The 23467-nt window shown below is 37.0% G+C and overlaps 1 protein-coding gene across 3 annotated transcripts in view; it reads right to left on the bottom strand.

Moving 5' to 3' along the window:
- TECPR2 (tectonin beta-propeller repeat containing 2) overlaps positions 1–23467 on the bottom strand; it is a 145532-nt gene that overhangs the window by 115001 nt on the left and 7064 nt on the right. For all 3 annotated transcript variants that reach the window (XM_027849260.1, XM_027849262.1, XM_027849263.1), the window contains exon 2: positions 241–521. In XM_027849260.1, the coding sequence (XP_027705061.1) occupies positions 241–459 (219 nt within the window). In that variant the 5' untranslated portion in view covers positions 460–521. The remainder of the gene's footprint in view (positions 1–240; positions 522–23467) is intronic.

Here is a 23467-nt window from a genome sequence, read left to right as displayed (position 1 = left end):
ACTCAGAAATTTTTTGAAAGTCTATTAAGAAGACTTAGATATAACATGAAAATTAAATAAGCCACCAAACTGATTCCAGTATTTACCCTTTTATGAAATATGCATACTGCCATTTTCTACAAAGCAGGACCTAACTTTTTAAGATAGTCAGATAGACTGATTGATATTCAAATCCAAATCTTTTCCCACTATGCCACAAGATTTTATTTAATGCAGCCCTGTGCTGAAGAATAAACTTACCTCAAAATTGTATTTTTTCATCTGATTTAACTGTCTGCAGTAAAGATAGAGCATCCCAATGCTACTGCCCACTGCAATATAGTGCTCGTTGGTGTCAAGTGCTGTGAGGTAAACCACAATAGAGCGAAAGCCCTTTTGGATTTTAGCTGGAATGGCATTGAGGAGATAGTATAAGGGGCAAAACTCTTTAAACATAACTGACTCAGTCCCAGATGCCATGGTAAAGATTAATGACAATGATCTTTAGACAAGAAAACGTTTACTTTGATGTCCAAGGAACCCTGGGGGAATAAACAGAAAGAAAAATGCTAGAAATTTTTCCTAATGGAACACCAAGTGGAACACCAAAAATTATGAAGAAAATCATAATTAAAACACACATTTACAAAATATTTTACAGCGCCTCATCAACCCTGAGATACGTAGTAATATAAATATTGTTATAGATGATTTGAAAGTGACAATGCCAAATAAATAATGCAGCAAAAAATGAACTCAAAATCAATCATTCTGTCTCCATGTCTAATACATTTAGGAGAACAGAAAATGTCTGATTAAGAAAACAAACTGCACAATTTAAATAATATTCATATACAAGTAAATTATTTCAAAGGTACAGTCAGAGGTCATTCAAAAGACCATATGATCATAGATATGGAACTGGAGGGAACCTTATAGTCCATTGAGTCCAACCCCCTCATTTTAATGATGAAGACACTGCCTCTGTACAAGGCAATTCAGCCTTTGCTTTAAAACATCTGAGGAAGGGAACTCATTAACTTGCAAAGCAGTCCATTTCTCTTCTTTTTGACAGCTCTAAACTGCTGGTAAGCTTTTCCTTATATTAAGTTGAAATCTTCCCTTCTGCAACTTCTACCTATCAGTCCTAATTTTGATCTCTGGGACTAATTTAACACGTAAAAGGTATTCTATAAATCTTAAAGGGTTATAAAAATATAAGCTTTTATAACTGGGGGTGAGGAGGATAGGACGACTGGCCGGGGATTTGATCAGTGCAGGCAGTTCCCAATAATGAAATTGTTTGTAAGAACACAGGTAAGTGTTAGGGAGTTGCAATATTATCTCACAAATAGAAAGCAATGGAAGGTAAAATCAATTTAAAGAAAGCTCATAAAGCTTTTGTTCTGTGATAGAATATGCTACAAAAAACTGTCCATCATTCTTCTTAATAAGATTTATATATGAATTTACAGTCTAACCCAGTATTGCTTTTGACTGCCAGTAAGTCTGATGCTTGTTGACTACAGTACTTTTTAGGGTTTTTTTATACTGCTAAACTCCTAGGTAGATTATAGTTGGTGCCAATATCATTTCTATAGTTCTTTCCCAGTTTTTATTTTCAATTGTTTTCTATAGTCAAAAGTCAAGCTGTTTCAATTATATAGCATATCTTCCTTGTATAAAATTTTTTCTTTTTTTTTCAATTAATTCCAATCTTAATCATTAATAAGATCATGAGTTGACTACATACAACTTACTCAGGGGTAATTATGACATCAGTAACAAGTCTTTTCCTGTCTGTTAAAATATAATCTTATTTCATTCTTTATGGTATTATCCAGTTCTTACCACCTGGTAAATTTTGAGGAAGATATTAATAGGAGTACGAGGATGGACAGACAAGGATGGGTTGCAATATGCACACTGGAGGGATTTCCCAAATTAATGAGATCACATTTCCATGAAAGCATTTAAGTATAATAAAATTATTATTTACCAAACAACCAATAATCAAACCACTTACATCCTCCCTGATTGGGAGAAATAAATAAACAAATATTTTAATAAAGTAAAATTCAATTCAATTCAACAAATATTTCTTAGGTACCTAATGTGTACATAATAGGCCTAAGGATACAAAGATTAATGGCTCTGGAGGAAAGAGTGAGGCCTGTGACTTTGCACAGCCCTGCCTCATTTAAATCCAGTTCACTTGCAATTCATGACATCACCTTCCTGACTTCATGGTTCTTTTCAAGAACAAAGGAGAAACAACAATCTCTGAGTTACTAGTAGTATCCCTCTGGATCCCCTAACTGGTCAGTTCCACTTGAGCAATGCAGTTTCTTGCTTCTTCCTTCCTTCCTTCCCTTTTTCCCTCTTTTCCTCCTTCTCTCCCTCCCTCCTCTTCCTCTGTCCACAATGGGAATCATACCCTTACCTGTGAGTACTCTGCCCAAAGGAATATAAATTTTGATCACTGAAACCTCCCAAGATATCTTTGAGTTTATGGCTAGATTTCTTTTTAAGGTCCAAGCCTTAAACCCAAATCACTCTGGCTCTCATTGATTGGCCAACAATAGGTCCCAGCCTAAGCCTCTCTTGGTCATTGTTTGGGCTCTAATGGCTCAGAATAAATGTAAATAGCATTTTTTTCTCTTTTGGCCAGAAACCCTGAGGGTCTTCCCCTCCTAGATTTATACATACATACATACATACATACATGCATGTATGTATGTATGTGTGTATTTTCTGCCTAGGTAAAAGAGGTCATTCTTTGACTTATCTCTTACCTAGCCTTAATCAATGAATGGGTGTTGCCTCAGACAAACTGAGACCTGGTAAAGACCTTAGCTTAAAAAGGCCAAGGTTTCCCACTGCACCCAAGACCATCTCCAGTCATCCTGATCTATAGTTTGCCACTGGACCCAGATGTCTCTGGAGGAGAGAATGAGGTTGGTGACTTTGCATAGCCCTGCTTCGCTTAAATCCAATTCACTTGCAAGTCATGACATCACCTTCCTAATGTCATGGTCCTCTTCAAGAACAAGGACAAACAGCAACAACAAACCAAGATTAAAAACAAAAAAACAAAAATCTGACCTTAAGGAGATTAGATTGTACTTGGAGGGAGGAAGAGGGGAGAGGAAGAGAAAAATAAATCAATAATAAAAGATTCTCAAAGAGTGTGTTGAAAAATGTTGGATGTTATGTTACTAAAGATAAAAGAAAATTTATAATTTTGTTTAATATAAACTTTACTTACCTAGCATATGTAGAATGTAAACAGAGTACTTGCAAAATAAACAAAAGTCGCCTACTATATGCACACACTAACATCAAAACATCAGATCTTGAACTCACAAAGAACTTAAAACAAATAATTGATCTTAAATGCAAAGAAAAGGTGTACTCTCGACTTTCCCATAGTGCAACAAACTAAAACACTCAATACACCGTAATTCCTCAAGACACTGACCAATAAGTATATAGATAAAGAAATGCAAGAAAATTTGAGGAAACAGGAGGAGAAAGGGGGAAGCTTCAAGGATAAAAAGTTTGACTGTAAACTTGGGCAAATGGGGGGATGACGGTACCTCTAAAAGAAATAGGAAAGACTAGATTAGGGTAGTAGTTGGAAGAAAACATGTCCTATTTTTTACATATAGTCTTTTAGATAACAACTATACATCTGGGGGACATGTCCAACAGGTAGTTGTTACCAACTACAATTTATTTCTATGGTAGTTTGAACTCCAGTTCTGCAGAGAAATTAAGGTCAAATCCATTGATTTGGAAGTCATCTATGTGAGAGTCCGAAAAGAAAGGAGAAGGCCCAGGATAGAGCCTCAGGGGGAAACCCTTAGTAAGGGTCATCACAGATGATGATCCAACAAAGAAGACTGAGGAACAGTCAGGCAAGAATGAGAACCAAGAGGGGTAGCTATGTGGCACAGTGGATAGAGCACCAGGCCTGGAATCGGGAGGACCAGAGCTCAAATCCAGCCTCAAACATTTGACACTTACTAGCTGTGCCACACTGGGCTAGTCACTTAACCCCACTGCCTAGCAAAAAAAAAAAAAAAAAAGGAATGGGAACCAAGAGAGGAATAATGTCACAAAAGTCTAAAGAGTAGAGCATATCCAAAAGGAAGATGTGATCAGCAGTGTCCAAAGCATGTATGTGACAAAGTGACAAAGGTCACTAAGGACAAAGACTGAGAAAAAAAACACATTAGATTTTAGCAACTTAAAAGTTATTAGCAGAGAAAGCAATTCTAGAGAAAATAATTTTCAGCAAATACTCAAGGGAAGAAGCATCACAATTCCTTTGAAGCTTTGAAATAAGGGTCTAATTACTACTCAGTTTGAAATTTCAATAGTATTTTAATCATTGATCATGTCACAAAAAATTAATAATGTCCATCCATTCTCATATCAAATAACATATTGCTCCAAATATGGGCCATAGCCCTAAAACGAGGTTTTTTTCAAAGGAAAATACTTAAGTATATAGCAAATAAATGAATGAATGAATGGTATAAGACATATCCAGTTTTATGAAAGTCAGACTTGAAGGGGAAAGCGCAGCTTATCTATATTCAGATGAATACAGCAGGCTCTCTTGGTCACAAATTACTTCATACAACTTTGGTTCAATATAGCCTCATTCTATTCCCATAAATAATGAAAAAACCAAGCCCATCAGTCTGCATCCTCTCATTTTCACTGATTTTAGAACCGATCAGCACCATTGGGGCCATCTTCTTAATCAACGAAGGAAACTTACTAGTACAGGTATTATCTTTTGGCAAATACCATCTCCAGATGCCAAGCCAAAATAACACAAAAGGGAAGATAACAGGAACAGGCGATAGTGTTTTCTAGGGACTTTTACAACTATGGAGTTGTCCCTTTGATTGTTCATATGCAAATTTACAAAAAAAAGTGATACTTCACATATCAAGGGTATAGAAAAAATTTAGCATGCTATGGCCACTGCTGTCAACAAAAAGATTAAGGGCAAGATTCTCGGCAAGAGAATTAATGTGCGTATTGTACACATATGAACTTAAATAACTTTTTGAAGTGTATGAAGGAAAATGATCAGAAAAAAACAAAACCAAAGAGCAGGATATATGAGTTCAACTGAAGCTTTCACTTGATCCACCCAAAGAGACATACTTTTCTTTTGCCTTCTTTTTTTTTTAATTATGCATAACATTTCCATATTTTCTATATTAGTTACTTTTTTTAAAAACAAAATGAAAAAGTTACACTTCAATTTGCACTCAAGAGTTCATCAGTTCTCTCTCTGAAGGTAGACAGCATTTTTTCAGGTCCTTTGAAACTGTCCTGGATCATTGCCTTGCTCAGAGTATCCAAGTACTTCACAGCTGATCATCATTATAACATTGTTGTTACTGTACACAACGATGTCCTGATTCTTCTCACTTCACTTTGCATCAGTTCATATAGCTCTTGCCATATTTTTTCTGAAACCACCTTCCTTGTCATTTCTTTTGTTTGTTTGTTTGTTGTTTTTGCTTTTTTTTTTTTTGTGAGGCAATCAGGGTTAAGTGACTTGCTCAGGGTCATACAGCTAGTAAGTGACAAGTGTCTGAGGCCCAATTTGAACTTAGGTCCTCCTGACTCCAAGGTCGGAGCTCTATCCACTGTGCCACCTAGCTGCCCTTCCTTGTCATTTCTTATAGCACAACAGTACTCACAATCATATGCCGCAACTTGTTCAGCTATTTCTCAATTGATGAGCATCCCCTCAATTTTCAATTCTTTACCACCACAAAAAAAAAAAAAAGCTGCTATAAATATTTTTGTACATATAGGTTCTTTTCTTTTTTCTTTGATCTCTTCGGGATAAACATCTAGCAGTGGTAGTGCTGGATCAAAGGGTATGCACAATTTTATAGTCCTTTGGACACAGTCCCAAATTGTTTTGCAGAATGCCTGGACCAGTTCACTACTCCACCTAACAGTTTATTGGTGTATCTATTTTTCCCTCATCCCCTCCAGCATTTGTCATTTCTGATAGGTGTCATTTCTGAGATGATACCTCAGAGTTGTTTTAATTTGCATTTCTCTAATCAATAAAAATTTAGAGCATTTTTTTCTTTTTTTTAATCTACTCTTCTATTTCTTAGTCAGAACCAGATAGTTTTGATATTTACTGCCTTATAATATAGCTTGAGGTCTGGTACTGCCAAACCTCCTTCCTTTACATTTTTAATTAGTTTCTTTGAAATTCTTGACCCTTTGTTCTTCTGATTGAATTTTTTTTATTATTTTTTCTAACTCAGTAAAATAATTTTTTCATAATTTAATTGGGGTGGCACTGAATATATGCCAAATTCAAATTGAATAAGCAGATTAGTTAGATAAAATTGTCATTTTTATTATATTGGCTTTGCCTACCCATGAACAAATAATATTTCTCTAATTATTTAAATCTGACTTTATTTGTATAAAGAATGTTTTTTAAGTATGATCATATAGTTCCTGGGTCTGTGTTAGCAGGTATTTTATACTGTCTACAATTATTTTAAATGGGGTATCTCTTGCTATTGCTTCTTGCAGAGTTTTATTGGGTATATATAAAAATGCTGATGATTTATGTGGGTTTATTTTACATCCTGCTACTTTGCTAAAAATATTGTTTCAACTAGTATTTTAGTTGAATCTTTAGGATTTTCCAAATGTATCATCATATCATTTGCAAAAAGAGATAGTTTATTACTTCATTTCCCATTCGGATTCCTTCAATTTCTTTTTCTTCTCTTATTGCTATTGCTAGCATTTCTAAAATAATATTGAATAATAATGGTGACAATAGTAATTTCCCTGTTTATCTGTTTTAATTTAATCAAATTTAACTTTAACTTTGTCTGAGATCCTGATTGCTACCCCTACTTTTTGTTTACATCTGCTGAGGCATATTAAATCCTACTCCAGTCCTTTATTTTAACTCAGTGTGTATCTTTCATTTTCAATTACATTTCTTGTAAATGACATATTGTTAAATTATTATTTTTAATTCATTCTAGGTAAATTCATCCTATTCACATTCCCTCCATTCTATTTTTCTATTTATCTTTATTTACCCTATTTACCCTAACCCCCTTACACATAAAATTTACTTGTAACCACTACCTTGCCCTACTATTCCTTAATCTACCTACCCCTCTAAAAGCCTCGCCCCTCACCCTCCTAATTCTTAATCTACACACCCTTCTAAAAGTCCCTCCCTTATCTTCTCCCCTCACCTTCCTAATTCTTAATCTACACACTCTTCTAAAAGCCCCTCCCTAATCCTATGCCCTCACCCTCTTATTACTTTATAAATTTAGAAGACATTTATACCCTTGTAGATATATAGATATAGATAGATATGTTGTTTCCTCTTTAACCCAGTTCCGTTGAGAGTAAGGTTCTAGCACTACCAGCCCTCCACCCCCACTTGCTTCTTATCAATTTTTCCTTTCATGCCTCATTTGTATGAGATATTTGCTTCTTTTTACTTCTCCCTAACCAGTTTTAATTTTTAGAATCAACCCATCTTACTCAACTCAGCCCAAGTCTTTCTTTCAAACTACCCAAGTAATGATGAGTCATAAGAGCAATGATAACATTTTCACACAAAAGAAGTAAACAGTTCGATCTTATCTAGTCCCTTATAATTTGGTCTTTAACTTATGTTATTGTTTGAATCTTATATGTCAAATTGTCTAAAGAGTTCTGGTCTTTTTGTCACAAATACCTGAAAGCCTTTCACTGAATATCCATTTTTTGGGGGGGGGAGATTACACTCAACTTTGTTGGGTAAGTTATTTTGGGGCCCAACCCCAGGTCTTTTCGTCTTCAAAATATTATGCTCTAAGACCTACAATCTTTTAATGTAGAAGCTGCTAGGTCTTGTGTAATCCTGGATTGCAGCTCCAAAGTACTTAAATTATTTTTTTCTAGTTGTTTATAGTATTTTCTCCTTAACCTGGGAGCTTTGAAACTTGAAATATTAACTATGATATTGTTGTTAAGTTTTCATCCTGGAATCCCTTTCAGGTGGTGACTGGTAGATTTTTTTTTTCCTATTTCTACTTTACCCTCTCATTCTAAAACTTCAGGGCAATTTTCCTTAATAATTTCTTGTATTATTGTATCAAGATTCATTTTAGTCATAACTTTCAGGTAGTCCAACAATTTTTATAGTCTCTCCTGAATCTGTTCTCCTCATCAATTGTTTTTCTAATAAGATGTTCCATATTCTCTTCTATTTTTTCATTCTTTCAATTTTGTTTTATTATTTCTCGGTGTCTTATAATATCATTAGCTTCCCCTTGCCCAATTCTAGTTTTCAAGGAGTTATATTCTTCCTTAAATTTTTTGATGCCTTTTCCCAAATGGTTGACTTTCTTCTCATAATTTTCTTGATTTTCTTGGATTGCTTTTATTTTTTTTCTTAATTTTTCCTCAAGGCCTCTTATTTGATTTTTGAAGTTCTTTTAAAACTTCTAAGAACTCTTTTTAGGCGTGTGACCATTTGACATTTCTCTTTGAACGGGGAGTGGCTTTTTAAATTTCACTATTTTCCACTAAATCAGAACCCAGATCTTCTGTATTTCCATAGTAGCTGTCTATGGTTGGGTTCTTTCTACTTTGCTTACTCATTTTAATTTTAATTTTGTCTTATTTTATTTTAGCAGCTTATTGTAATTTTTGTAATTTGTAAATATTCTAGTCCTGCAGTGAGGGAATGGTGCCCTAGGCCTTAGGTCCTTCTTACTGTTATGTTCTGAGTTCTGTCCAGGGGCCCAACCACACGCACTATTCTCCATCCCCAAACTATGGCTAAGGTTCCCCAAGCATGCTGTCCCACAAATGTTTTTGCTTCCTATAGTCCCTCTGTCAGCTACAAATTCCATCTCTTCCTCTTGCCCTGGAACCAGGGCACTCCAGGGACTCCACTCTCCTAAAAGGTTGTAATCCTAGCTCCTTTGTCTTCTGTAATATATTCCAAGCCCTCCATTCTTTTAACATGAAAGCCACTAAGTCTGAGCCTGGCTGTGGCTACATGATATTTGAATAATTTTTTTCTGGAAGCTTGAAGTATTTTCTCTTTGACCTGGGAGCTCTGGAATTTGGCTATAATATTCCTAGGAGTTTTCATTTGGGGATCTCTTTCAGGAGGTAATTGATAGATTCTTTCAAATTCTATTTTACCCCCTGGATCTAAATTATCAGTACAGTTTTTCTTGACAATTTCTCGAAACACACATCCAGGCTCTTTTGTTAATCATGGCTTTCAAGTAGTGTAATAATTTTTTAATTCTCTCTCCTTGATCTATTTTACAGATAGGTCATTTTTTTTTTCCAATGAGATAGTTCACGTTTTTTTCTATTTTTTTTCATTGTTTTAACTTAGTTTTATTGTTTCTTGATGTCTCATAGAGTCATTAGCTTTCACTTGCCTAATTCTGCTTTTTTAAGGAGTTCTCTTCAATGGATTTTTGCACCTCTTTTACCAAGCTGTTAATTCTCTTTTCATAACTTTCTTGCATCATTCTCAATTCTTTTAACAATTTTTCCTCTACCATTCTTATCTCTTTCTTTAACCCTTCTAAGAATTCTTGTTAGGATTGGGTCCAGTTAGCATTTGTCTTTGAGGCTTTTTTTGCAACTATTTTCAAACTGTTGTCTTCTTCTGAATTTATGTCTTGATCTTCCCTCCCACTATAGTTGCTTTTTATGGTCAAATTCTTTTGTTGTTATTGTTTGCTCATTTTTCCAGTCTATTTCTTGACTTTAAACTTTACAATAAAGTTGGGCTCTGCTCACCTTGGGGGTGGAGAGGCATTGTCCTAAGTTTCAGGTTTCTTCATGCTGCTGTTTCCAGAGTTAGTTCTGGGGGGAGGAGTCTGCAAGTTTTTGGTGTTTCCAAGGTGGTATGATGCTGGGAGAGATATGGTCACTGCTCTGTTGGTGTGCACGCTGATCTTTACCCAGGAAGGGTCCCTGGTCCCCTGTAGCTATAAGCACTAGCACTCCTCTTTGCTCTGAAATTGTGACCAGGGCCCCAGCTCCATTGTGACCAACCACCAGTGCTCCTCTCTGCCCTGGAACTGCAACCCAGAACTGCATATGTACAAGAGAGTTGACGATCTGTGCCAGCTGTACCGAAAGGGTCCCTTATCTTTCTGACCAGTTGTCCAATCTCCTCTTGTCTCTGGGCCAAGAGCTCCTGAAGCTACTGTGGATGCTGCGGCAACTGCTGACTACATATGTGGGCTCTACACAGACCTCCAGCTTAGTGTCAAAGACTTCTTCGGCAAACCTCTTAAGTTTTCTTAGGCCAGAAACATATCTCACCATGACCTTTTGTTGGCTCTGACACTCCAAAATTTTATTTGTGGCATTATTTTAAAGTTGTTTGGAAAAGAATGTTGAAAGAGTTCAGCTAGGTTCATGAGAGACAGAAATTTTAAGAACCAATGGCCTAGGGGCAGTTAGGTGGCCCAGTGGATAGAACATCAGCCCTGAAGTCAGGAGGACCTGAGTTTGAATCTCTCCTCAGAGACCTAACACTTACTAGCTGTGTGACCTTAGGCAAGTCACTTACCCCCAACTGCCTCACCAAAAAAAAAAAAAAAAAAAAAAAGAACCAATGGCCTACCTAAATTAGTTTACTTATTCAGTGCCATACCAAACTACCCAAAATTATTTTACAGGGTTGGAAAAAATAATAAAAAAATTTATCTATAAGAATGAAACATCAAGAATATCAAGGGAAGGAATGAAAAAAATGTGAAGGAAGGTGGCTTAGCAGTACCACATCTCAAACTATATTACAAAGCAGTAATCATCAAAACAATCTGGTACTGACTAAGAAATACAGTAGTGGCTCAGTGGCATAGATCAGTTACACCATAAACAGTAGTTAATGACCACAGTAATCTAGGGCTTGACAAACCCAAAGATTAAAGATTTTGAGACAAGAAATCACTATTTGACAAAAATTGCTGGGAAAACTGGAAAGCAATTTGGCAGAAACTAAGTGTAGACCAACATCTCACACTGTATACCAAGATAAGGTCACAACAGGTGCATCTTAGACTTAGACTTAGACATAAAGGATAATACCATAAGCAAATTAAGGAAGCATGGAATATTTTGCCTGTCAGATCTGTGGCTAAAGGAAGAATTTATGACCAAAGAAGACATAGAGGGTATTATGGGATACAAAATGGATAATTTTGATTATATTAAATTTAAAAGTTTTTGCACAAACAAAATCAATGCAGCCAAGATTAGAGGGAAAGCAGAAAACTAGGAAAAAAGTTTACAGAACGTTTCTCTGACAAAGGCCTCACTTCTCAAATATATAGGGGAACTAAGACAAATTTATTAAAGTAAGGGTCATTCTCCAACTGATAAATGGTCAAAGAATATGAACAGGCAATTTTCAGAAGAAGAAATCAAAGCTATCAATTATCATATGAAAAAGTGCTTTAAATCATTACTGATTAGAGAAATGCAAATTAAAACAAATCTGAGGTACTACCTCACACCTATCAGAAATGACAAATGCTTGAAGGGACATGGGAACACAGGTAAATTAATAAACTATTAATTATGGGGCAGCTAGGTAGAGCAGTGGATACAGCACTGACCCTGGCGTCAGGAGGACCTGAGTTCCAATCTGGCCCCAGACACTTGACACTAGCTGTGTGACCCTGGGCAAGTCACTTAACCCCACTGTCCCACCAAAAAATAAATAAATAAACAAACTATTGGTAAAGTTATGAATTGGTTCAACCATTCTGGAGAACAATTTGGAACTATGCCCAAAAGGCTATAAAACTATGCATAGGGGCAGCTAGGTGGCGCAGTGGATAGAGCACCAGCCCTGGATTCAGGAGGACCCGAGTTCAAATCCAGTCTCAGCCACATAATTACTTACTAGCTGTGTGACCCTGGGCAAGTTACTTAACCCCATTGCCTAACCAAAAAAAAAAAAACCAAAAAACTATGCATATTCTTTGACCTACTACTACTAGACACTCTTCTAGGTATACAAAGACAAAAAAGAAAAAAAAGCTTATATTCTACAGAGGAATGCAAGATGTAGAGTGGAACACAAATACAGGATAATTTGAGGTGAAAAACAGCACTAACAAGAGTGATCAGAAGGGTTTCTAAGTGGCACCAGAGAACTGATTTGAAGGATTCAAAAGCTCTGTACCTATATTTATACACTCAGAATTTAGCAGTGATTAGAACATAGAAGATGTATAATAAATGTTTGCTGAAATTCTGAGAAAATGAAATAATGTATTAAACACACTACCAGCTACTATTACAAAACATACTACTACAAAATACTAAAGTGCTTTGTAAATATGAGTTATTCCTTGGCCAAAATTCTACTTAGTGTGTTATTAAGGTGACCCTGAATTCTCAAAATCTATATCCAGTTATTAGCTTTATGTTTGTCGTCTGATGATTAACCCAGTTAAATTTGGAGAGGTTCATTAGTTAATGCTGGAAAAGCCAGAAAGAAGGCTGGCCACAAGTGATAATTTGTTTCTTTGACACAACTCAAAAATACTGTCTACTAAAGCAAAGACCAGATCCTTAAATTACTAAAGAATTATTGATATTATATTCCCACACACAGCAATAAAACTTAGTTCATAGGACCAAAGATCTATATCTTTTTTTGGTTAGGCAATGGGGTTAAGTGACTTGCCCAGGGTCACACAGCCAGTGAGTGTTTTGTGTGAAGCCGAATTTAAACTCAAGTCCTCCTGAGTCCAGAGCCGGTGCTCTATCCACTGCACCACCCAGCTGCCCCAATAGGGCCAAAGATCTAAAGCTGGAAGCAATCTAAAAATCAAATTTCTCATTTGTAAAATAAGGAAATTGAGCCCCAGCAAGGTTAAGTGACTTAACCAAAGTCACACAGGAAGTGACAAAGATGGGATTTGAATTCAGGTCAACAAGTTTGGGAAAAATTCATTTTCAGAGTAATCCATGATATGAAATGGATCCCCATTAACAAACCAAAGTAGGTCCTTAAATTTGCAAAGAAACAAAAATTTTTTCATTTGTTTGGTCACAAATTCAATCAACAAATCGAAAAAAACAAATACAACTATTAGTAGCCATCCCTTGAGGCACAATAAGATAGAGTTATTTCCAATCACATTTCTTATCCCAAATTTCCCAGGGTTTGGGTTTTGTTTTGTTTTTTCATTTCTGTAGATAAGCTCAAAAAAAAAAATGCTGTACCTATAAATCTATCTTTTCTTACCACTTTGTATCAAACATGGAAGTTTAAACACTTAAGGGAACTTAAGAACCCAACCAAGTGTCAAAGGACAAGGTTAAATTCAGCTAAGGGGCCTTTGAGAATATTAAGTACAAATCTCTCATTTTACATAGAGTAGGAAACTATGGACTACAAGGGAAAATGACTTATCCATTTCTATGTTTCTGGTTTTCTTATTATGGTGATTACTCTCCACTAATATATCCATAAAGGTATAATCAATAGAACAAGGCAACAAAATGGATTTATGTGCTAAGAGAGTTAAAAATGACTCCAAGGTTAGAAGCCTAGGTAATTGCAAAGAAGAGGACTATAGTAATAATAATAAATAATTTTTAAGTGATAGCAAGAAGGCTTAATGGGAGATGATGATCTTTTTGGAATATGTAGAACTTGGGGTGCTAGCAGACCACTCAGGTAGAGATAACAACTGGCATTTACAAATATAGAACTGAAGCTCTGAGTTGGCAATGGTGATATAGAACTTAAAGTTACAAATGCACAAATGACCATTCAAGTCACAGGAATAGAAAAAAATCACCAACTTAAGATATAAACCATGGGGCAAAGTTCCACAAAGGCCACTGGCTACCCTCTTCACCAGAGTAACAGGAGAGTAACACCTGTTGATGAGCTTGCCTATTGGAACTCTAAAAGACCAGCCATATACTTTTATTTAGAACTTAGGGAATTCTTAACCAAACAAGGGATAGAAGAGATTACAAAAAATACATAAATTACAACAACAAAAACTGACCCCAAAAAAGGGATGTGTGAAGACACCTTTCCCCTACTTCTTTGCTGGAGATAGGGGAGAGGAGGACGGAGGGAAACCCACAAGTGCAGAATACTGTATATAATGTCTACCCTTTTCTATATATTGGTTATTTTGCTGAATTTTTTCTTCCTCTTTTTAAATTCTTTATTTTAAGGAATAGTACTCTGGGAGGATGTGGCAGAGAAATACAGTCAGAAATTTAGGTTATTCAACATAGGTTCCTGAGTATAAAAAGCCATAAGGAACTCCAGTTGACACTAAAGAAGACTTGAAGATGACTATTAGATCTTCTACAAGTATTTCATTTTGTTCCAGGAGACCAGCATGAATCAGACCTAGCTCAAGCCTGGTTTTCGGTAACTCCTGAAGTGTGATACAATGGTTTCAAAAGCCTAAGCTTTGGATTCAGGGGACCTTTGTTTTCTGACTGACTCTTTGTTGAAAGACTATCACTTACTACTGTCTTTGTGACCTTGAGTAAGTCACTTAATCTCTCTGGACCTCAGTTTCCTCATTAATTAATAATAAGCATTTATTACGTACTACTATATGTTAGGTGCTAAGGATACCAAGACAAAAACAAAAAAAAAGTTTTTGCCCTCAAGGAGTTTACATTCTATCAAAGGAAAAAACATGTACCTATAAATATATACAAACTACATACAAAATAAATACAAGGCAATTTTAAGTAAGTAGGTGTTACAAACTAGAGGGAATCAAATAAGGCTTTAATGTAGGAGGTGGTGGTGGTGTTTGAGATCAGCTGGAAAAAAACTAAGGATTATAAAAGGCAGTGATGAGGAGGGACTGGATCTATGCACAGACACAAAGAAAGGAGATAAATCATAAGACAAACAGCAAGGAGGCCAGTTTGCCTGGACCATTAAGTTTATGAAGGGAAGTTATGTGCAATCCTGAAAAGAAAGGTTAAAGCCAGGTTATGAAGGGTTTTAAATGCAAACAGAAGTAAGAGGAAAGCACTGGAATTTGTAAAACAGGATTGTGATATGGCTGAATCTGTTATACTTTTGAAGCTCTGTGTTGGATGGATTGGAAGAGGGAAAATTTTGATCCAGGGAAACAAATTTAGGAGATTGATTATTCAGTATTTCAATATGTGAAAGGTGTTAAGCATCTGAAGCAGGGTAATGGCTATACAAGTGAAGAGGAGATAAATTTGAAAGATGTTATGAAGGTAAAATCTAAAAACACTTAACAATTGTTTGGATATATCGGGAAAGGTTAGTGAAAAGCGAAGGATGACTTTGACATTGCTAACCTGAATGACTAGAGTGCCCTAAATAGAAATAAGCAAGTTTGGAAGAGGGGAGAATTTGTGAGGAATGATGAGTTCTTTTTAAATTGAGTTTTAGATGCCTCCAGGACACCCAATTCAAAATGTCCAACAGGTAGTTTTGATGTGGGATTGGAGCTCAGGTGAGAGACCAGAGCCACAAACATGTACATCTAGGAGTTATTGCATGAAGATGATAATTAAACCCATGGGAACTGATAAGTTTACCAAGAAAGAGGATATAGAAAGAAAAGATAAAAGGGTCCAAGACAGAGCCTTGGCATAAACTCACATTTAGGGGGTTAGACGTACATGACCCAGCTAAAGAGAGTAAGAAGGAGCAGCAAAACCAAGAAAGAGGTGTCATGAAAATGCAGAGGAGAAAGTTTTCAGGAGGAGAGGGTGGTCAACAGTGCCGAATATTGCAAAGAAGTGAAGAAAAATAAAGATGTCACAAACCATAAGTACCACATCGAGGATCTGAATCCAGGTCTTTACAACTCTAGAGAGTTCTTCCAGTAGAACACCGTACAAAGGAACAGCAATAACGTACCGATGGGGTACTTAGGTGCTTGTGCTCGGACCCCACTTCCAAGATCATATTTGTCCCTAGTCTCAAGTCACTATCCCTGATAGTTTCCCTCCAGGCCAAGGACCCTATCTCTGACAGCGACTCACAAGTGGGCCCAGTGAGGCAAACTATCTCTCCCTGTTACAAGAACAAGCTGACCTCTGTAGAACTTCCCTTGTATGAACAGGACTATCTTGTACCAGCAAAACTATCAACTACTGATGCCCAGAGTTACATGTACAATCCAGAGGTCAAGCTCTAGATGTCAACTCCAGAAACTATCTTGTTACAGACATAACAGACCAAAAATACACCCTTTAGGAACTCCCTCCCCAGTTTCCAGTAGTGAATGACTTGTATGTCATCACCTAATGAGCATACTTGCCACATAATCCACTACTTTTCCTATATAAGCATCATTTCTGTTAGGTTGCAGCAAGACCTCTGCCCGCTGTATAGCGTGACAATAAATCTTTGCCACCTTGACTCAAAGAATGCTTGAGTCTGTGAATTCATTCCACATGACCCCGTCCTATACTCCGGTCCTTAAGGGGTCTCAAAATTCTCTCAGACCTCAACAGTATGATGATCAACATAAATGACTTCGTTATTCTCAGCAATACAATGATCCAAAATAATTATGAAGGACTTAAAATGAAAAATGCTATCCATCTCCAGAGAAAGAAGTGACAGAGTCTGAATGCATATTGAAGCATACTTTTTCACTTTATTATTCTTTTTTTGGTCTATGTTTTCTTTTGTAACATGGCTAATTTGGAAATGTTTTGCATGACTATGCTTGTAAAATCCACATCAAACTGCTTGCCTCCTCATGGAAGGGTGGAAAAGGAGTGAGGAAGAGAATTTGAAATTAAAAATTAAAAAAAAATGTTAAAAATTTTTGTTTAATTGAGAAAAGATAAAATAAAAATTAAATGTAACAATAAAATAAAATAAAATAAATAAAAAGAATGTTCTTTCCACAAACACAAACACACACACACACACACACACACAAATACTATAGGGTTAAAATTGGGAAGGGGATTGTAAAGTGAAGGGTTTACACTAGACCTTTAACATCATCCCTAAGCTCTAGATCAATGAAACTATGATCCCTCCAAACATAGGGCAAAGAGGAGAAATTGGTATACTCCTGGCTTCCCAATGTAACTTCTACAACATTTTTTTGATTATCAATTAATTTTTAGTTTTCAACATTCACTTCCATAAGATTTTGAGTTTTAAATTTTCTCCCCCTCCCTCCCCAAGATGGCGTGCAATCTGAAATAGGCTCTACATATACATTCCTATTAAACATATTTTCACATTAGTCATGTTGTAAAGAAGAATTAGAACCAATAGGAGGAACCTCAAGAGGGGAAACAAAACAGAAGAAATAAAAAGAGCAAATAGTATGCTTCGATCTGCATTCAGACGCCATAGTTCTGTTTCTGGGTGTGGATAGCATTTGATATCATGAGTCTTTTGAAGATATCTTAGATCTTTGCATTGCTGAAAAGAGCTAAGTCTATCAAAGTTAGTCATCCTACAATGTGACTGTTACTGTATACAATGTTCTCCTGGTTCTGCTCACTTCAACCTGAATCAGTCCATACAAGTGTCTCCAGGTTTTTCTGAAGTCTGTCTGCTCATCATTTCTTATAGCATGATAGCATTCCATTACATTTATATATTGTCCAGCCATTCTTCAATTGATGGGCATTCCCTCAATTTCCAATTCTTTGCCACCACAGAAAGAGTTGTATTTTTGTACATGTGGGTCCTTTTCCCATTCTTATGATTTCTTTGGGATACAGACCTAAAAGTGATATTGCTGGGTTAAAGGGTATGCACATTTTTATAGTCCTTTGGGCATAGTACAATATTCTTTTCCCTCCATTCTGCAATAGTTTTTCCTCTTTTGATGTCTATGAAACCCATTTACATTGCTCTCTATCACTGCTTTGCAATCAGTAGACCAACCACCAGGTCTCTCAACTTCTTCAATGACTTTAGCACTTAGCTCCCAATCATCCTCACCATTTAATTCCCTTCCATAACAACAATAATGAAGATGATGAGGATAAATGAGGATAATGATGACAGCTGAGATTTATATAGCATTTTAAGGTTTTTAAAGTATTATTGTTCAATATCCCATGTTGATGCCTCATTTTAACACCATCATTATACAATTGTTCAACCTGAACTGCAACAACCTCTTGCACCCCATTTCAAGTGCAAACCATCATGGTTATACCTTAGATTTTACCATCTCAGAACAGCATTAAATCCGGAACTTCAGAAAAATACTCTTCCAGAATTGGCTCAAAGAGGGAATATACACATACGCACTCAATTGGGTACAGAAAATTATCTTACGCTAAAGGAAAGTAGGAGAGGAAGGGGATAAGGGGGGGGGGTGATAGAAGGAGGGCAAATTAGGGGAGGGGATACTCAGAAGAAAAATACTTTTGAGGAGGGACAGGGTGAAAGGAGAAATAGAATAGAATAAACTGGGAGGTTTAGGATGGAGGGAAATACAATTAGCAATAGTAACTGTGAAAAAAGTTTTGAAGCAAGTTTCTCTGATAAAGGCCTCATTTCTCAAACACATAGAGAACTGAGTTAAATTTATAAAAATAGTGATAAATGATCAAAAGATATGATCAGTTTTCAGATGAAGTAATCAAAGCTATCTATAGCCATATGAAAAAATACTCTACCTCACTACTGGTTGGAGAAATGCAAATGAAAACAATCCTGAGGTACTACCTCATACCTATCAGATTGGCTAATAGAACAGAAAAGGTAAATGATAAATGTTGGAGGGGTGTAGGAAAAATGAGACATTAATACATTGTTGGTGGAGTTATGAACTGATTCAACCATTCTGGAGAACAACTTGGAACTACCCCCAAAGGGCTGTAAAACCATGCACACCCTTTGACCTAGCAAGACCACTACTAATTCTGTATCCCAAAAGATAAAAAACAAAAATGAAAAGGAACCACATGTACAAAAATATTTATAGCAGCTCTTTTCTGGGGGCAAAGAATTAGAAATTGAAGGGATGTCCATCAACTGAGGAATGGCTGAACAAACTGTATGTGATTATGACGGAATACTATCGTACTATAAGAAATGATGAACAGGATGCTCTCAGAAAAAGCTAGAAAGACTTACATGAGCTGATGCAAAGCAAAATGTACTGTGCACAAAGTAACAGCAATATTGTAAGATCATTAGCTGGGAATGACTTAGCCATTCTCAGAAATACAATGATACAAGACAACTCTGAAGGACTTAAGATGAAAAGTGCTATCCATCCCCTGAAAAAAAAAACTGTGTCTGAATACAGATCGAAACATACTTTTTTTTAACATTCTTTTTCTTGAGGTTTTTTCTGTTTTCTTTTACAACATGACTACTATTGATGACTATACATATATAACCTATATCGAATTGCTTGCTTTCTCAATGGGGGTGAGATGGGAGAAAGGAAAGGAGAGAATTTGGAACTCAAAGTTTTAAAAAATAAATGTTAAAAATTGTTTTTACATGTAACTGGGGAAAAATAAAAGACTAAATAATTTTTTTAATTAAAAAAAAAGAATAACACTCTTCAACTTCTTATCCTTCCACATGCTTTTCCATTGTCTCACCCACACTAAACCTGTTCTTCAACCTCATCACAACCTCCAGTCCCCCAACCCTTTCCTCTCATCTTAGCAGCCTATCCTTTTATTTGTCTCCATGATCAGCCTTGGGCCTCTGTCTGACATTTGCAGACCTTCACGATCTGGCTCCAATCTACTGTTCTAGGCTAATTATGTACTACTTCCCTTCTATTCATGTCAACTGTCTCTACTGTTCCTCAAACACAACAGTACAGGTCTCTTTTCTGTACCTTTGTTCAGGCAGTAAACCATGCCTTTTATTTTATTTTATTTTTTTTAGTGAGGCAATCGGGGTTAAGTGACTTGCCCAAGGTCACACAGCTAGTAAGTGTCAAGTGTTTGGTCTGAGACCGGATCTGAACTGAGGTCCGGTGCTGTATCCACTGCGCCACCTAGCTGCCCCTTAAACCATGCCTTTTAGAATGCTGGATTCCCTCCCTTCAAAGCTCAGCTCAAATGCTACCTTCTACTTGAGGTCTTTTCTGATTTCCCACCTACCTCCCAGCTCCCACTATCCTTTTCAACCACCCAATCCTCAAAATCACCATGTATTTACTTTGTATATACAAAGTAGGTATATTATATTTATATATGTACATGATTTTTCTCATCTTCCACTGTAGGCTCCTGGAAGGGAGGCACTGCTTCACTTTTGTCTTTACATTGCCAGTGGGGCACAAAGCCTGGAACAAAGTAGGTGCTTAATAAATGTTTGTTGGCTGTTACTTTAGTGATTAGCTAATCACCACAACAGAATCCCTCACCCTTGTGATATTCTACTATTCTTCAACGTTAGATAATCTGTATTTACCTCTCTTGCCTCCCTTTAGATTGTGAGGTCCTTGAGAAAGGGGATTGTCTTTAGCCCTTCTCTTTATCCCCAGAACCTAGCAGAGTACATGTCAAACTGCTGACTGATTGACTCTAATACTCTCCAACTCAATCACCTCAGTGAGGCAGATTTTTCTGATTTTATTCCCAGACTGCTGTGTGGCTGGAGAAAATTAAAAATCGAGCTGATTGTAGCTACTATAAATGCACAGTTTTTAACTTTAGCAGGGCCCTCACTGCTTCTTGACAATCCTTCTAAACTATTCTTAGCAATTCTCTATATTATCCCCAAAGCAAATGTTTCAAATCATTTTATCTTTCCTCAAGTCACAAATCACAACTCTACCCCCACCTAAAACTTGAACTCTTACTTCGATAAACCACAATAGGAGATATCATCTCCCCTTCCCTATTGGTCAACATTTCTCAAAAGCATCACTCATTCAGCACCTACTTTCCCCTAGAAGACAAGGTATCACACGACTCCTTGTTGAGACTAGTCCTTTTACCTGTTCCTTTGATCTCATCCAGGGGTCATCTCAAGTCCTAACCTATATCTTACCACTGGACCCAGATGTCTCTGGAGGAGAAAGGAAGGCTGGTGACTTTGCATAGTCCTCCCTCACTTAAATCCAATTCACTTGAAAGTCATGGCACCACCTTGAACAAAGTACAAACAACTTGTGAGTAGTTCAAGCTGCCCCACTGGGGACCCAACTGGCCAGTTCCAAGTAGGCAATTCAGCTCCTCTTTCCTTCCTTCCTTCCTTTCCTTTCCTATTCATTCTTTCCCTTTCCCTTCCCTTCCCTTCATCACCCTCTTTCTGTATGGAGTATAATGTCCTTACCTGTGGGTGCTCTGCCCAAAGGAATGTAAATTTTTGATGGCTGAAACCTAGCAATTTATCTTGGGGTCTACTGGCTAGATTTCCTTTTTTTTAAAATTTTTTTTAAATTTATTTTTTTTATTTTTTAGGCAATTTGGGGTTAAGTGACTTGCCCAGGGTCATATAGCTAGTAAGTGGCAAGTGTTTGATCTGAGACTGGATTTGAACTCAGGTCCTCCTGACTTCAGGGCCGGTGCTCTACCCTAGATTTCTATCTTAAAGGCCATGCCTTAAACCCAATTCACTGAGGCTCTCATTGATTAGACAACAATAGGTCCCAGCCCAAGCACCACTTAGTGGTCATCTTTTGGGCCCTAAGGGCTCATTGAATTTAAAGAGTAATTATTTCTGTTTTGGCCAGAAACCCTGGGGGTCTTCCCCTCACAGATTGATTTTTTTTTTAATAGGTAAAAGGGCCATTCTTTGGCTCATTTCTGAACTAGCCTTAATCACGAATAGGTGATTAGGTGTTGCCTCAGTCAAAGTGAGAACTTCGAAAGACTTTAGCTTAAAAAGGCCAAGGTCTCCCACTGCATCTGGGGCCATCTCCAGTCATCCTGATCTATATTTTGCCACTGGATCCAGATGGCTCCAGAGGAAAAAGTCAGGCTGGATGACCTTGCAAAGCTTTCCCTCACTTAAATCCAATTCACTTGCAAGTTCTTCTTCCTCTACCATCTTTGGAACGAAAAGCTATCTATGCCCAAAGATACTCCTTCTTCATTTCCTACAGTCTCCTTAATTCCTTTAGATATGGCATCCATTTGCATTACTCTACTGAAACTTCTATCTCAAGAAGTCATTAATAACCAAATTCAATGGTCTTTTTAGAGTTCTCAAATTCCTTAATCTCTACAGCATTTAATAATGGCAAGCACCTTTACCCTTCATGATATCCCCCCTGTGGCTTCAGAGATACTATAAATTCTACTCTTTCTCTAATGACTGTCTGCTTTGTCAGATTCTCATATTCTTCCTTGCCCCTTTAAGTCGGGTGTCAGTGTTTCCCAATGTTGTATCTTTGGTCCTCTTCTCTTCTGTTGTCTCTGCTTTGGACAATCTCATTCAAACCCATGGTTTCACCAACAAATTATACTCTGCCTGGACTACATTGCTCAACAGTTAGCAAACTCTCACTTCCTTAACTCAGTGATTCTGAGTCTGTCAATGCTGAAATTCCATTTCCCATGCTCAACTTACCACTGCCTCACACCTATTCACCCTTCCCCCACAATGTTCACTTCAGATCTGCCCACTTCATGTACTATACACTCTGGAATGCCTACTCCAAAATGAACAAAATTCCTTTCATCTTAAACATCTTTATTTCTTATCCTTTCCGTGTTCTGGCCTTTCTCCATTACACCACTTCTCACAAATCCTTTCCAGAATTAGCTACATCTTCTTTAACAAGGCTCTGTCCTCAGCCTTTTTCTCTTCTCCCTCTATACTACTTCACTTGGTGTTCTCATCTGTTCCCATGGATTCGACCAAAATCTCTATGCTGATTATTCTCAGACATATTTGTCCCACCCTAATCTCTCTCTTGACCTCCAATCTTGCATCTCCAAGTAAGTACTGGAATCTAAAACTGGATGTTTTGGAGACATCTTAAATTAAAAATGTCCCAAACTGAGCATCTTTTCCCCAAAACCCTCCTCTCTTCCTAATTTCCCTATTGCTGTCATAGAAACTACCATCTTTCCAATTTCTCAGAATCAAAATCTAGGTGGCATCCTAGACTCCTCATTCTCTCCCACCCCCCTCCCCACATCCAATCAGTTGCCAAGTCCTGTCACTTCTACCTTCATAACACATCTCATAAATGTCCTCTTCTCTCCTCAGATACTGCCACCGCCCAGGTGCAGGTCCTCACACATGGACTATTACAATAGCCTGCTGGTTGGTCTTTCTGTCAAAAGTCTCTCCCTCCTCTAGTCCATCCTTCACTCAGCTAGCAAATTGATCCTGAGGTGTAAATCTGACCATGTCTCCCCCTTATTCAATAAAAGCCACTGGCTCCTTATCAACTCCAGGTCAAGATAAAATCCTGAAAGTCTTTTGAAGTCTTTCATAACCTGGCCCCTTCCTACCTTTTCA

Source organism: Vombatus ursinus, unplaced genomic scaffold (assembly GCF_900497805.2).
Source record: "Vombatus ursinus unplaced genomic scaffold, bare-nosed wombat genome assembly UNPS02007284.1, whole genome shotgun sequence".
Classification (NCBI taxonomy): Eukaryota; Metazoa; Chordata; class Mammalia; order Diprotodontia; family Vombatidae; genus Vombatus; species Vombatus ursinus.
Note: the sequence above shows the minus strand (reverse complement) of the source record. Positions and strands in the feature narration are given on the sequence as shown.